The 17,013-nt window shown below is 40.7% G+C and overlaps 1 protein-coding gene across 2 annotated transcripts in view; it reads left to right on the top strand.

The window, feature by feature from the left end:
- NDRG1 (N-myc downstream regulated 1) overlaps positions 1-17,013 on the top strand; it is a 432,144-nt gene that overhangs the window by 74,082 nt on the left and 341,049 nt on the right. Inside the window, exon 1 of one of the 2 annotated variants that reach the window (XM_069621661.1) lies at positions 13,079-13,229. The exons of the other annotated variant lie outside the window; for it this stretch is intronic. Coding sequence (XP_069477762.1) covers positions 13,176-13,229 — 54 coding nt within the window. The 5' untranslated portion in view covers positions 13,079-13,175. Of the gene's footprint in view, positions 1-13,078; positions 13,230-17,013 lie in introns of those variants that run through there. 2 annotated transcript variants of the gene reach the window in all.

The following is a 17,013-nucleotide window of genomic DNA, read 5'->3' as shown; positions in this document are numbered from 1 at the left end:
AGAACAATTGGACTATATATCAAGTGAAGGGGATATACAATAGTCCAGGAGGGAAAACTCACCGGAACAGTACTACTTTAATGAGAGACACTAACCGCAACAATGAGAGATGAATCCTGTGAGTCTCAAAAGGAATTCATAAAGAGAGGAAGATTTAATAATATAGTTGATGAACTAAAGAGACTGACGTATGAAGTCACAAACTATTTGCAAATTCAATGCCAACAAAGACCTATATTGGTACTAGGAGTACCCTCCCGGAAGGGAGTCTTTATCCTGATTTAAGTTAGTTTTAATAGTGGTATGGTCACATGGGATAGTTTTGGACAGCGGACCGCTTTATTTCAACATTCTTTATTGACGAACAAGCAACTTTGTTGGTAATATAGGCAGGGACCACCCATAGTGATAGGAAGATACAGGCCTTTTTAAGTTACTTTAATAACCTAATGTGCATCATGTCCTCAAGTCTGTGTCCTCCTTCAGACTTGGCACACTTGTTCACCTTTCACCTTTAGTTCTACGTGGTTTCTAAATATCCCTGAGCGCCTGGGTTCATTTTAAATATTTAAAATACAAACATATATAGTATAAACTTTACTTTCATCAACTAGACCAAGGAAAGGTCATTACTTTAGCATAGCAGCTACAATCTAAGTTGCACATTTTCATTAATCCAGAAAATGTGAGCGGTGGACAACACTAAGTGGCAACTTATGTTTTTCTGCCTCCATGATGGGTTCATTTTCCCATTCCTCACAGGGAATCTTCCTGCATTGCTGCAAATTTCTCATTTTTGATGCGGGCAGAGTTACTGAATCTGTCTGGTGCCTGCTGGTTTGCATTTGGAAAGAGTAGGTGGATAAAATGGGATATCCTTACTCTTCTCTTTTGTCCCCCCTCTACCTCAGCACTTAGTAACCCAAAAGTCACCCAACTATGGTTTGGCATCCCTTTGAGGCCAGCTCCTTACAGTTTATGGAGTGGTCAATACAATATGGACTACATCAAGGTCCTGGAACTCGAGATTAATTTTCTCAATTCTTAAGTCATGTTCATCCCATTCAGGGCAAGGTAGTGCAGAATATTTTACCACTTTATACACTGCAGTATTGTTTTATGTAAATCTGCACTTAGGAGCTTTATCTCTCGCCCCTCTGCTTCTTGTTTCCTACCTACACGGGGAGCTCCCAAGACTCCGTGCACACCACCCACTCCCTAAGCCAGGACATATGTCAACTACGCGCACCCAGCCTACAGTCACCATGTCCATTCTGGCCCAACAGCATCCTGGTTCGGTGCACTAGGCGCCCCAATGCTCCCGCCACCCACTTGGCACCACCACATCTAAGATTCCCCCCCCAACCTATTTTTATGTCTACCCCACAGGTTAACCAACAAGCCCTTGTTTCAGAAGCATCCTCAAACTACACCTGATATCTAACACGGTAAGGAACCACACCCCCATTTGTTCCAAACCCTGACCCACCTGGCCCAGCCCCCACAGTCCTCATCATCCACTTATATCTAACATGCATTTTCTTTTTCTTTCTCCTTATTTTGTCTTCCAATTGCTTCTGCTATCTCATTGCCAATATACACTGGATACCTTTGCCTTGGTGTATGATCAGATTCATATATTTTGTTTAGGACTGTGAACACTATGCTGGGACTAATTCCCAATATTTCGTCTGATTCACACATATAATCCTCAACCCATGTGGTCACGTTTAACATGTATCACATACAATACTTACACCACTGTTATAATCGCATTATGGGGAGTCACTAACAATTGTCATACAACCACTTCACTATAAAGATTGTTCATCCACTGACTTGGACCCCACCATATGGGTCATGACACTAATAAATATGGATTTCACACACTGCACTACCACCACAGCCTTGAAAAAGACCCTTGTTGGGTCGAAACGCGTGTCGACATAAGAATGTCATCAAATCACCTTGAATATAAGGCCCACGTGTCTAAATCACCTGGAATCTACCGAATACACAAGACTCTGCTCTTGTAGTTTACCAGAGCCCATGCACCAACAGTGTCTGGTTTGAGTTCAGTTCCCCCACTACACTTCAAACGTTTAATGTTCCTACAGAATCATTTTACTGAAGTGTCCAGCCTGAGCCCAGTGACCTAGGTACTTCCAGTCATATTAAATAACTGTAGAAACATAAATATTGTATGTATACATGTTCTGTGGAAGCACAAAAAAAACATAATTTTGACGAATGCTCCGAGGCATATATCGAACACTACAAAATGCAACAATAGCAAGAAATTGCTGTATAATCGAATAGCAGAATCTCATCTTTTCATGCTCGGAAATGCAAAGGTCCATTGAATTGATAGTTTATTTATTTATATTGTGCTAGTACACAAGTGCTTCAGAGCGCCACAAGTGAGGGGAACAGGGGAGAACAAAAAAAATCTTACTAGGCCCGGTGACATTGAGAATGCGTAAGTGTATGGGAGGGGGGAAGGGGAAACGTGCATGGAACGGGGAGAGTGGAAAGTGCGGAGCAAAGGAGAAACAGAATAATTCATAATAAAATAAATAATAGAGGCAACAAACAGTGGTAGTGCAGCCAGCAAGTGGCAAGTGTTAGGTTTAAGGCAGCAGATAGGTTAAGTCTAAGTACAGGAAGAAAAAGGGTAATGTATGGGTACATATACAGACCCCAGTGCAAGGGGTGGCCAGGGGTAGTGTGGGAGGGTGGCAGGGTGAGCAGGTACCTGGGCCCAGAGGGTTGCCAGGTGCACAGTGCCAAGAGAACAAATCGGCAGGGGAGAGCGGGAGCGAAAGCAGAAGCAAAGGGGAAGGTCTTGATGTGCTTCCGGGACCAGAGATGGTTCTCAAGTTTTAGAGTGGCAGGGAGGCTGTTGCAGAAGGAGGCCCCAGCCGCAGGCAAATTCTATTGCTGGCTTATTTCCCACACAGTGAATATACACAAACATTTGCATAGTTTGTTGATCAATGTGTTGGCCCAGCAGACACGTAAAATGACTTATCTTTTTTTTTTTCTTTCTAAAGGGTTTGCCTTCGCAGTCTTGTGACTTCAAGAAATGAAGTCGACATATTTTTGAAGTACCAAATATAATGGTACATAGCAGTCGTCTCTCGGGTTTGAAGGTGATTGCACTATCATTCAAGAGGCACTTTTTTAAAATAAAAGCTGTGATTTAATTTTGTTGGTCATCAAAGCTGTTCACTGAACTTGCTAAACCTGACTGCAGGTGTTGGTTGACCTATAACACTGGCAATGCAGCTTTCTTGTCGGTGATGTGTATTTTGGATGCAACTCTTATTGCAATCTTCATGCCCTCATTGCTACATTGAAGTCCAGGATAGAACTAGCTCTGCCAACCGGCTATTTTTAGAAGTTGTGCCCCAGCATAAAATATGCTATGTTCCAAAAAGATTTAAGTTCACATGGTATGATGCAGTATGGAAAGAAATTGATATGATGTAACACATTCTTTCTGAACACTATAACCTTGTAGGCTAGGGCAGATGGGCATTATCGGGGAATAAAGAATCGCCATCAAGTTGGGAATCGTGGTGAAGCTGAGGGCCATAGGTTTGGGAAGGGCCATCAACCCAAGTGAAAATCCCTTACGATATCTAGAAGGCAATTGGAACATATTGGCCTCAATAAATGTTTTGCAGCTTTTGGTGCTGAAGTAAAAAACACTTTGTTAATTATTTACTGATGTTATGAAGTTCGTTTTAAATTTAAAAATAGTGAGGTTAATGAGAAAGTAAGTAGACAGAGTTAGTATATTACATGTGTATTTTCTAGTATTTAAATAACCGTCTTGTCATACATTAAGCATTTCAATTACAAACTTTGTTAAACTGGGACGGGTTTAACATGAGTGTTTCTAAGGCGTTGTGTAAGAAGGTAAATGGTTTCTTTATGTGGAAGTATTTTCTTATGTTTTAGCATTCTCATTGGTGTGCTAAATAGGGTGTTGCAGTGACAAATCTCGAACAGGTAGTCTTGTTAAGACATCTTGGCTGGAAATTGCATTGTTTACCTGTCTGCTTAAATCAGAATGCAGTCAATACTAGTAGTTGTTTGTACTCTGAACATTGTGATGTGCTCAGAGGTCAATAACGATTTACATATGCTAATTGTCTATTATAGCTTTATAGACCTGCAGCGAGGGCCGTACCGGGTGTTGTGGGCTTTAACGAGGAATGAGGGACCATAACACCCGTAATGGCCTGAGCTGCAGGTCTGTAAAGCTATTGGAACACCCTCCGGGCCCGATTCTGAACTTGGCGCAGTGTATGTGCTAAAAAGTAGGATTCACTGCACCAAACCAGTAAGCCCAGGCTCCACCAGTATTTTCAAGTGGGCCCGGGCGTCCTCGTAGTGCACAACAGTGCAGCTTCGGGATTGTGCCCATTTGTCATAACGGGCACAATCCTGAAATCTCAGCAGCATTTTTGTAAAATAACGACATATTCGTTATTTTTCAAAAAATGCTGCTGAGAACATGGGTGTATATGAACACATTTGTATAAACCAAAGTAAGCAGCTTCAACGTTGCAGAATACAACGTGGACGTTGCTTGCTTTGCAAACACCTGATTTGCGGGCTGTAATCAATCTGCTGGCTATATCAGTGCATATAGCCTGCAGATTGACCAATCAGCTTTACAGAAATGCCACTAGGGTGTTCTAATAGTGTTTACAGGCGTTCTGACTGCTGTTTGTGATTGGTAATGTTTCAGTCATCCTACATTGCTATTGCTTTTCGGAATGGTTAATGTATTGTTTCTGAGCTTGTATGCGAAGGTCGGTGAAATGTGGGTATTAACGCCTCTAGTAAGTAGCTCCCTAATTGTTTAAAGACATTCAGGGGATTGCTCCTCCACAGTTAATGTTGGCACTTGGTGCAGCAGTTTACCTTTTGCACCGCTTATGCAAAGACAGATCTTGTCCACGTATCCATATGGATTTATGGTTGCATCAATAACGACTAATCTGGATATTAGGTGTGGCTAAAAGGCTCTCAATTGAGATTCTCATACAAAGGCACTTTAAATGTGGAAAGGTTGAACATATGCCACAAAACAATCACTGGCAAAGCTAAATGTTATGTATGCTTGAGATGGACAAAATGCTACTATTTTACCATAAAATGGCAATGTCATAAAATGTTGTGAGCACGGCATTTTTTTGCCCTATTCATTGGAAGTAGTGGTGAGGATTGACCCCCATTTGCATTGATGGCAACGGCTGCATTTTTGTTTGTGCTTCTTAGCTCTTCAGTCCATACATTCACCACTTATTCTTTGCCCCTTCATGGCTGCTATATAACTGAGAAATTGTGTTTCACTATATCATATGGCCAACCAGGCATGTGCCCAGATACTGCTAGGACCAATACGGTGTACTGAGAGTGGTTGGAGTTGCGCAAAGCTTTTTGCCATAGTAAACGAGACCTTTTTCTGTGTGTATAACCAGTTTACTCATGAATGTAGAAGTTCGAAGCTCACCCACGTTCTTCACTGGATTACTGAATAAACATAGTTTCTCTCCGCGGTTTGAATGCTCCCGATATTGACATTGGACTGGTCATGCCACCATCTCTTTCCAGTGCTATAACCTACGATATTCTTTTCCCACATGCTGTAGAGGGATCTGTAACAGTTTATTGAGAAGCCACCCTCAACATGGGTAGTCCCTTCTGTCCCCACGAAGTGGTTACACAACAGATTATTTTCTATAGCTCTATCTCAGACCCATGTCATGCCCCTTTGATTCCTCTCCCCTGAGCTAACAATGACCCAAGAACCAGGCCGGTGTACTGTCAATAACTTGGTATTTATTTAAATAAAAGTAATAGAAATAAGCACGAAAATGTCAACACCACGTTATCCGTGGCACAACACAATCAACTTCTCTTCGCATATCTAAAATGACAAGTGAGGTAAAAAGACACAATTGTACACTTTCTGCCAATTTCATTTCACCAAAAAATTACTGATCCATAACAAAGGCACTTAGGTTATGCTGTGCAATTTCGATTTTCCTGCAGGCTTAGAAGGGTAGCAGTAGGATTTCACGATTGGTAAAAATACATATGGCAATTATAATTTCGCCCAAACTTTTTAAAATAAACACAGGGTGATTTATCGCTTTGTTTTTCAGACCCCCCACACCTTGCTTTGGTCTATGTTGGGGAAAAATTGGAATGCTTTCGTACATTTTGGTTTTCACACCCCCCTCCCCTTACTGAAAGGCCTGTGTTGGGGAAGCTGGATAAAAAGGTTGGACTGATTTTAAGAACAAAGACACCCCTCTTCCTTTAAGACGGGGTCATCTAGACAACAAGGATTACCCAATTACATGATGGGCTATAGTTTACAGCATACACCGGGAAGAGAGCTTTGTCAATTTCACATTTTAACATAATTCACCCATAGTGTTCTGCCAAATAGCGAATTAAATTAATATTTTTGGTCAAATAGCCCAAGGGTCAACGGTTTTGCCACCCCCACCACTACAATGGGAAAGGATTCAAGGCATGCAGACTCCCCCCACCTTTTGGTTTCCCAGGGCTCAGTTCTATTTGCATAGCAAACCAGGTTCAGGAAAGCCAGCTGCATTTCGGGATGCTCTGGAAAGCTAGACCAGAGGTTTGGCCACTCCACTCTCAGAGGGCCTCCTGCTCTCCTCCATAGGACCCAGTCAGCTTTGAGGCCTTCCTAGAAATGGACTACTCCACCCAGATCCAATCTTCTCTGGTGTGTGTGTGTTTTTTTTTTTTCCTCCTTTTATCTGTCCCCTGTCCTAGTGCAGTCCCCCTTTTATATAGCAGCGATGACGCCAACAATTGTACAATCTTGGAAGTACCCTGCAATAATCCCTGCCAATAGGAGTGGGCAGTTACCCTTCTCTCTCCGGCCAAACCCAGCCTCCAAGTCTGGATTGCTTTAGGGGTCTGGAGCAACATATCTATTCCCATTTGTAATCACCCCCTTGATTCTCCTTTCAACATTTTGGCAAAACTAGTTATGTATCACAATTTCATAATTTTACTAGCAACTGCCATACTGAACAAATTTCCTGTTTCTGCTAATCATGGGGGTATTAGATAAGCCGACCACCATGTCCATATCCGATAGCACGGCCATGTGGCACCTTTCAGCCATTTCCATAAAAAGCATAAAGTTATGAATATCTAGTTATTAAGCAGATCCCTAATTTCATTTTACACCACCAACTCTCACATTTGGAGCATGTTCACATCAGCCAGAAACCTAGCTAAACTGGCCATTACAGTTCCCAAAGTCAAAGGAAGTTGAAAGTTATGGCCCTAAAATCACCTGGAAATTACATTAAAAAATGGTACATAGATGAAATCCATCCGCCTTATGATGAGAAAAAGGCCTAAATGATAATAGCCTTTTAAATATATTGTAGATGTTTGTGTGGGACAAATAGCCCTTTTCTGCCTCCAGCCATTTCTTTTCAATGGGTCAGCCTGTGCCTTTATCAGTCTCCTTTTTGTTGAAAGTGGGTGCCCCCGTTTTGACACATTTTAATCATGCTCCAGCCAAGCGATAACCTTTCTTGGAGTCCATGCTTTCAGAGCCAGCAGGTCTGGAGCACACTGAATTTTGACACCTTTTAGCAGGACCTTTTTTTGTGATTGATCGTTAGATGGGAGATGTGACATCCAGGCTGGAATTGTGATATGTCTTTGAAGTTTTGTCCACAGCCTATGGTTTTTTTGAGGATAAAGTGGCTTTTCGAATGTCACTAGAGTTTATTGGGTGAAACATAATACCAATATGCATATTCCACAGAAAGCTACCCACTTTTACACACTTTTTGGACGTAGGCGCTCAATAGTCATTGCTTAGCTTTGTTGTTCCAGAATCACAAGGTTAGTACAAATATTAACACTTTTAGTCCAAAAAATATTAAAACACTTAAATGAAACACAAAAACATACCGCGTTGTATCCACCAAACATATGCCTACCGCCAGATTTCCTAAAGTGTTTTACCTTTATGTTTTTTTTTTAAAATAAAAAGTGGTGTTGATTGAATTCCCTGTGCTCATCCACAAGCCCCCCCCTTATCAAAAAAGAGCACCTCTACGCTGTAATATATTGTATCCACCCTGGTGAAACATAATATACATTTTTCTTTGTCAACCCACACATCGTGTTGTTTTCCTGACATTTTTCAGTGAGCAGTGATATCTTTTTAACTGACTTTTTTTTTAAAACGTTTTTATTTGCACACATGTGCAGGCAGTTTTTGTTTCAAATGTGTAAAAATTCTGTTTTCCATGTGACGGGGATCTTTGATTCCTCCTTTTTGTCAAGTAAAATTCTGCTCGTCCATTGTTAATGCCATGTAGGCCCCTTCCCCCATGGCTCTTTAACTTTACTTTAAAAACAAAGGCAAGGCTGTTTTTGTTTGTTTAAAATCTTGCTATCCATGTGAAAGGCACTTCAGTTTGGGGTCTTTCAATGCACCCCACAGATTCCTAAAGCTTAAACAAGCTTTGTACAACTTTCAGCTTCCTATCCAGTTTGGGAAGGGAATCCTGTCAATTCAATATGCTTAAATTACATCTTCCACAGCCTTTTCAACCTCCATTATGTGTTTGTTTTCACCAGAAACCTAAACCATATTTAAAAACGGTTGTACTGTGTATAGGCTGTTAACGAGCCATCACTACTGCTGTTCCGTCCTAGTGGTTCATCCCTAGCATCAATCAGCTTTTCTGGGCAAACTGCACACCTGCTTGTTCTATAGATACAAATACATACACATTTCTCTGACGTTTCAACCAAATATTCCCCTAGCTGCATTAGTGTATACTTTGAGAAGTTACTCATGAGCACCGAATGATGTGAAGTCATATCTAGAAGGAATTGCAATTGCACATCAAATACATGAACCCCCAGAGCAGCAGCAGCCTTCAGATCCAGAAATTGTGTGTGGGGTGTGAATGATTGCCACCTGGTGATTGTGAAAGCCCTAACTCGATGTTGTATTAAATGAAATGATGCATGTAATTCTAGCTCAAAAGGGCGTCTGCTAATCGGATTGGGCCCCTTTGTCAGTAATCTCCATGGCAAAAAGGTGGGGGGGTTATCTGCTTGGGTGGGCGGCACCACTGGCCACGGCCGAAAGCCACCTAGTTGGTCTAAAAGAAACCTATTGGGGGAACATGTACAGTGGACAAGGCTGTGGCCGAAGGCCATGGCGAGGAACTTGTGTGTTTTTTTAAAAAAAAAAAAAATTATATATATTACAAAACCCTTAAGAGTGCAATTAAGTTGTGCAGCTGCAACACAATAAAACCCTTGCAATTCAGTGGATGTGGGAAGTCATGACCAGCTTAACTGGGCGCGTTCCTGTTGCAAAGCCCATGATCTCATGCATATTGTAAGACCAAGGATTCACAATGACACACAAAATGTCATTATGGGGATATCAACAGAGTGTGCTAAGTTAAGCTGGTCATGATTTACAACATACTCTGCATTTCAAGGGTTTTGTTACGTTAAATCTGCACAAGTCTTGATTGGTCATTCCTTTATCTTGGACTGTTGTACTATTGCTGTTTGTCTTGCTACTGTTATGCCACTACTTAAGCATAGCCTACTCTTGGCCCACGTTACTACAAAAGGCAAAGGAGGTATCTCTTGACTGCCTGTTTCACCTTTGTGATTGGGATCACTGTTGGTTTGTAGTAGTGAGAGGGCTGAGTATGTGGTTACTCCTGCAGAGCAATAGTTAGTGTGTGTGTGACCAATATCTTTCTAGGGACACGCCACCTTTGCTGCATGTTTCTTCTAGGTTGCATCATTTTTATGGGATCCTTCGCTTTGGCATACTTTGCTATGTGTCGACACTATGCTTATTGTCTCTTCTCTTCTATACTCTTAGGTTTGTTAGGCTATACAGTGTTTTGGTATGCTACACAATGTCATTTGTAAGCTGTATGAGCATGTGTAATGTTTTGTTACCAAAGCAACATGCAAGTTAATTGGAATCTACTGGAGGTTTTCTTTTCTCACACTTTTCTTGAATTATTCAATTATTCACCCCCTTTCTTTTTCTTTTTTTCTGCCATGTTTTTCTTTTATGCTACCTTGTTTAGGACATGTTATTTCAGGCTAGTTTGTGATGTTTCATTATGTCTTTGCTTTAAATATCTACAGCCTGATTCAAGCCAAGCCCCCCCCACCCCACCCCACCCCAATGCCATAAACACAAAAATACAAAGAAGTGAGTGGAAATTGAAGGTGGAAATCTAATAAGGTAGCCATACTGTACACCCCTGTATTGACTTAACATTCACATGCTCTGCTCTATTAATGAGGAACAGCAACGTCAGCTAAGCTTCAGAAAGCTAGTCAAAGACTGGATTATGTAAATGAACTCCCAGAAGTGCCCTGTCTCATCCTAAGAGGATTCCTGCCTTACACTGCTCTTTAACCATTCTCATAAAGGTCCTAGCAGGACTTGAGAAGCACCAGGCAGACTGGTCCTGGCAGCCATGGTTAAAATCCTGCGATCATTTGGATATGCCCATACTTCCAGTTTTCCCATCTGTTGGACCTGGCCATTTGTGGCTATTCCGGGCCTAGGACAGGACTTTGAAGGGCTTTGCTCTGTTTTCTTTTCTTGAGCATGATTTTAAAATGCTCGTGCTCACCATGAAGTCTCAAATGGTCAGACTACTGCCAAGCCAAAGACAGTCTGTGCCCGGAAGACCTTTCACAGCAGCACAAGCCTAGTGCTTGGTTAAATATAAAATCCTTGTGGAAACCATGACATAAATGAGGAAACCAAAAAAACAAAATGGTGCTCTTGCTCACTTTTCGAATATGCGCATGCGAATACACATTTCTAGCATAAAGCCCCGCCCCAAAATGCTGTTTGGGCGTAAGTAGAAGGGCTTTGCACTCTGATTTCTCGTGAATGTTTTCAACATGCACTGTGGAAGCCTCAAATTCTGACAACTGCGGAGCTAAAGATTGTGTCCTTAAGCGTTTTGTACAAATGCAAAAGCGTACAGGTTTCTGAAAGAGTCTACTGTGGTGGCAGCGTGGCCAAGTATAAAATCCTGGTGGCACACATGACATGAGCACAAACTATAAAAAAAGTTTGCTCACTTTTCAGAGATTTGCAAATTCACATTTCTGACATACAAACCCTCCCGAATGTTGCGATTAAAATATCAAAGGAATTTGTGTAGTAGCCTCTTGGGGTCACATTTTCTGTGAGTCCATCCTGGGGCACATTCACTTCTATTTCTGGCCCACTCACTACTGGTCTTTAGTGCATTGCTGCTCAACTGTGTTGGCTTGGGCCCTGAACGCTTCCATCACTGCTCCTCACTCCTGCAAAGAGGCTTTACCAAAGAATAAAGTGCCATACAGAGCGTGGCACAGCTTAATTGGTAAGTCAAAGCATAGCAACATATCATGAAAGAAGGGGCGCCAGATTGTCACTGCATTATTTTACCCCCACTTGAGTGTTACATGCAAGGTCTTCTCCCTCATACAATGTGATTTACAGCTTCATTCAGCATAGTCTTGTGGTGCTCTAAAACCCCTTTTTTAAAGCAACTATATCAATCTATTTTTGTTTAATTGGGATTTTCTTCAAAGCACTAGAAAACTAATGCAAGGCAGTATGTTGGCCTGTCTATAACACAACAAATTGGAAATTTAGAAAAACCTCATGCTTTATAACATATGCTTATCACTCGACTTAACGCTGTACCGACCCAGAGAGGTTATCTCAGGCAGGACACCACTGTTAGACGGGAAGCTAATTTCCCCATTTCCACCTCTTCATGCTGTATCCCATGTTTCCCAACACACTTCTTGACACTTCCAAATCTTTGCACTGTCGGCTGTCTCTGCAAAAAGTTCCATTCCCTGTTTACAGGAATGGTTTCATGTAAACCTACAGAGCGAAAAGCCTCCACATTACAAGTGCCTGCTTGATGCAACTTAGGCCCATCCTGCAACAACACAATTAATTATGTCTAGGGTCACACAGCTCCAGGCCTGATTATGCCACCAAGCTTTCACACTGTTTTATACACTGGTGCAGACTAAAGGCATGCAGGCATACTAGCCACACATTTCCTCTTCCTGCCCGTGTGCCCATTAAACTGCTGATGCAGCATATGACTAAACTGTCTCTATTTGGCATCTGTTTCCATCTTTACTTCAATCTCTCCTTCCCACTCGTTTATCACTTACTACCAACACATTATGGTCTGGGGACACAGCGCCAATACCAAGACAAGTAGATTGTAACATGACATAAGTAGGAAATCGTTGTCTCCCTGCATTTTGGTGTAGTTGTCATGCATTTTGATTTGTGTTTTCATGATAGCCTCAGTTTCTGTTAATATTTCAGACATGACTGATCACATCACGATAGTGATGCTCTTAAGGTGTCGCTCGTTGATTGGTAATAAAGTGTATTTTTGTGGTTTGTTTTTGTTTTTTTTAATATTGAGCTTTATGCCAGAGCTCAGCATCTAGGCACGGCTCTGGGGTACTAACCTGTGCTGGTACGAATTGTCTTGTTTCGAAGACCATTGCGTTTCCTCTGAGCTATCCTCCTGGTCCTACAAATAAAGATGGTCTTGCCTGCATCGGACTGTTTGCTTGACGAGCACCTTTAGGGTATGATCGTGCACGTTTGCTCTGTCTTTTTAAAAGACATGGCGTATTGGCCATAGCTAAGTGTTTGTGGGTCCACTTTGTCATGTCTTTGTGCCGTGCAGTATATTCGTCTGTACTTTACGAGGAATGTGATATTACATATATATTATCAGGTTGTGATGCCACTGTAGACGAGTACAGTAGCGTTGTTTTTTTTCTTTTCTTTCTTTCTTTGCCCTCCAAACACCCTGCTCTTTAGCCATGACCTTGTTTTCTGAGCTGGATTGCTGTGGGCTTTCTGATTTGACACAGATCCAATTTAAGAAGGACTTCATCCTGAAGGAGATTGCGTTTGTTTGTGCCGGGCATGCTGGGAGTCTTGAGCTTATGCAGAATGGCAGTCTATATAACCATTCTTGACATCGAGCGGAAATAACACGCTATTTGTAGTTGGCTAGCAGTAGACCAATTGGATTGACTTGATGTTCGAGATGGTATTGGATATGGACGACTCTGTGTTTGAGCCAGACAATTATGTAAGTATGGATGTGTGTGTGTGTGTGTATTATGTGGGGTGTGCCAGGGGACGGGTCGTTGGGGAACTGCAGAGTGCAACCCATCTACCGAACATAGGATCGCATTATAACAAACGTTATGATTATTACTGTTCTTTACATCCTATGTAACATTATCTGTTCTTAGTTTACTACCACAGATTTTGGTGCTTCAAATGAGGTGTTACGAAATCGGAACACTATGTTTAAGGGTTGGTATACGGGAAAAATACATTTCTCTACTTGATGATTTACTGTATAGTTTTAAGTTTGCTAAGATGTGGTTTCATGTAGTTACTCTTTTTAGTTGAGAGAATGTGGCTTTGCATAGTGTTAATAAAATGTATTTTGTTTGCTTTAAGCATTGAATAGCTTTACAAAGTGATAACATCTTAAATTAATCAAGTGATCTGTCTGAGAAATGTATTAAATGAAACTGCGGAGATACTATACACCCAGGTTGTTTTGACGGAAACCTGTTTTTAAGTAACCCTGTATTTTTTTTTTTAATATGGAGTAGGTTTTCTTTGTTTACCTCGAGTCCATTTCATGTCAAGTTCTTTGCAATTGAAAAATTCACTTTACTTGTATAGCAAGATTGAAGTTGTGGAAGGGATTTTTTTTTGCGATTAAGAGGTTTAGGGTGCATGCAGTAATCTCGAAATTGTTGAAGCCAAAACGGAGGACTTTAATTGGCTCGGCAGTTTCTTTTTTCTTTTTTTGTGTAATCCTGCTGAATTTAGCCGATTTTGCTTCACGTTTGCAACTCACCCTGACCTTGAAGTTGCATGACTTATGCTATGGTCCTAGAGAATAGAACTGTCCATTTGAAAGTCGTTCCAAACTATTATTAATTTGGGAGATGTACAACACTGTAATCTAGTTTTATTTGGGGTTCTTTACCAAGTTCGAATCTGCAACCTTTGACTGTGAAACTCAATAAGTGAATTGTGAAAATTCTTGCCTCCTTGTAAGATTGTGTTTTGTTTTACAAAAGGTAAAGCAGTGACCAGGAAGAGCTGTTGTGTAAATCACTGTTGGATTCGATGTAGATTTCCTTCAGATCAAAATGATTGATCTCTGACAATATTTTCTTCCTTTACTGATCATTTTGACTGTTTGAACCTTTTCAATTCCATAGCTCTAGCTCCAGGCAGTAATTTAAAAAAAAACATTAATTGTGAGTAATACTTTACACATGTAAAACATTTCTGTAGTACTCATTATAGAATCTCTGCTGGTAATGCACCATTTTATGAGTTGTACAATGTTCAGCACACAATGGAAATGTCAGCACACGATAGAAATGTTGATGAAATGCCTCCCATTCTTAAACAACTCTGCTTTTCCATGAATAAGCCGAATTTTGTTTCAGTACTTCCAAACACCAGTGCGAAAATACATACTTATAAAAATAGTACATATGGCTATCATACAGCTTTAGTAAAGGAGAGTTGGTTATAGTACCGGGGACCAACATTTTTCCTTGAAAACTGCCACAGTTGGACTCCATCCTAGACCCTCTAGAGTCAATTCACCGCAGTAATTATATTATGTAGTCTAGCTGAAGGATAAACTGCTATATCAGAGTATGCACTACATTTTTGTACTGGATATTGAGGCCTTTTTCTACATTTATTCCCACTATGACAAAGCTCCCTCGAAGCATGCCCAGAAATAAGTGTGCTTTAAGATAACTGCCAGTATCATAGGACATGTTTGACTTCACTGATGGCAAAAAACAACTTCTGCTCAATATCATACAATTTTCTTTTAATAATAGAAAATTAAGTAAACATTCCTTAAATTAAAATTAAAAATATGATTAAAGTACTTTCTCAACGTATTTCTCAAATTTGCAAATCAATAACGTGGCCCAAAATGCATCAGTGTTCTATAGCGGTGGAACAAATAATTGAACATTTATTTTTATAAATCAGCCATCAACAAAAATGTTTTCTGTTTCATGTAAAATGGTGTAAAGGTATTGTGGACATTGTAAACGCAAGAGAAGCAACATTAGCCACATCATGAAAAGAATATATTGACTGGTGAAGCAAACACCTCCTGTTATTTTGTCTACAGTAATCTCTTCTACTTCTCATAATCCTATTCCTTTTACCGTTGTCATGAAGGCCGATTTCCAAGGAGTCTGCTAGGATCACAAACTGTGGTGGACTCTTTAAGTTAGCCCTGTTCATTTTTTTTTTTAAGCTGAGACCAGTGTGAAGGTCCAGCACATTTATCACTATAGATATTCAGTGTGCTGTTTCGTCAAGGAGTAACTCTAAACCGGACTAGGCAAAGTCTCAAATCTGAAGGAAGAAGATATCCTTGTGTTTGGTGTCCAAAATATACATTTCAGTCTCACCTTTTGTTCTAATCCTTTCACTGGCTGCCTAGAAGGCCAGATTGGCCATCAATTCATCTGCCTTTGAGAGTCTGTGCATGGCCTTCATTTACTTCTATTCTGAGCAAACACAAATGTCCAGCCCATCGTAGACCATGACCCGTGCACCTCTCTGCATATGCTTCTAAGCTTCACAACAAACTTTCTCTGCAGTGGGCACAATCAGTATGGTGTCCTGCTGGTATACATTTTATCGGAGCCAGAATGAAAATGTTTTTATAATGGCAGTGCTGGCATATGGTGTTTGGCGCTCCCAGCATGGTTTTTGTTTGTAAACTGAGAAGGTTTTGCAAAATCTTCCTTTTTAATGTTGTGGACCTAAAATCTATTTGGGGCGGACGGGGGGGGGGATTGCAGAGGGGGTATGTGCATCCCTTTGTATAAGAGATTCTAAATTGTAGGACTTTGTTACGCAACCTTTCTGGGCAGTCCATTCAGCTCCTCATTAAAAAAGGTTTCATTGGGGAAAATCCCTCCAGCCCTCCAAAGCCCCTTGAATGGTTCACGCATGCATGCAGCGTTAATGGCAAATTGGTGAAAACATTTATGCCCAGCCACAATCACTAGCGGCCTCGAATGTCAACCTCCTGAAAAAAGTGTAATTCTTGACCAGTTGAGACAATAGCTGAAGGACTGATGGCAAAACTATCAATGGAGCAAGTACCTAGCTCAGTATAATGGCAATACCTGTCTATGATTTAATTTGTTTGCCATATGATGGCAGTACCCGTTTAAAGACGGCAATACCCCCATATGACGGTACATGAGCATATCTTGGTAATAATTGTCATGTGATGTGGTATTTTAATTGCCATATTCATCCCATTATGCATACATTAATCATTAATATGTCATATAGAGGCATAACATGCATTGTAGAAATCCCCTTCAGCAATTACCATTGACCATATTGATCCCATTATCAAATCATAGCAAGTAAAAGCAACCGAAAACAAACATTTATTGCAAAGCCATTTAAAAAAAGAAAACTATTCGTGTTAATACTAGAAAAAATATGTACCTAGTTCAATTTGCATGGCTCTTTTGGTCCAACTACATATTAAGTTAACTAGTATGCTATGAGACTACTGTCAAACCAACTGAAAACAATACAGAGGATACACTATCGGAATCTCCCCGCAGTCATTCTTTTATGCAAACGCCTTGCTACAAGGAAGATATATTCTCAGTCCCTGGGCCTTATGTCATCAGCCAGCATCAGAGAGTAAATGATATTTCTTTTCATAGCTCCCTTGGCTTTCGTAGTTGTCGAAAGGTTTATCTTTATCACTGAGTTGCTTGTTGATTATGACGTGAACGCTACAAGAACATCTCAATCCTTTCACATAGTCTCCC

Source organism: Ambystoma mexicanum, chromosome 5q (genome assembly GCF_040938575.1).
Source record: "Ambystoma mexicanum isolate Mex_15411 chromosome 5q, UKY_AmexF1_1, whole genome shotgun sequence".
NCBI classification, from domain to species: domain Eukaryota; kingdom Metazoa; phylum Chordata; class Amphibia; order Caudata; family Ambystomatidae; genus Ambystoma; species Ambystoma mexicanum.
Note: the sequence above shows the minus strand (reverse complement) of the source record. Positions and strands in the feature narration are given on the sequence as shown.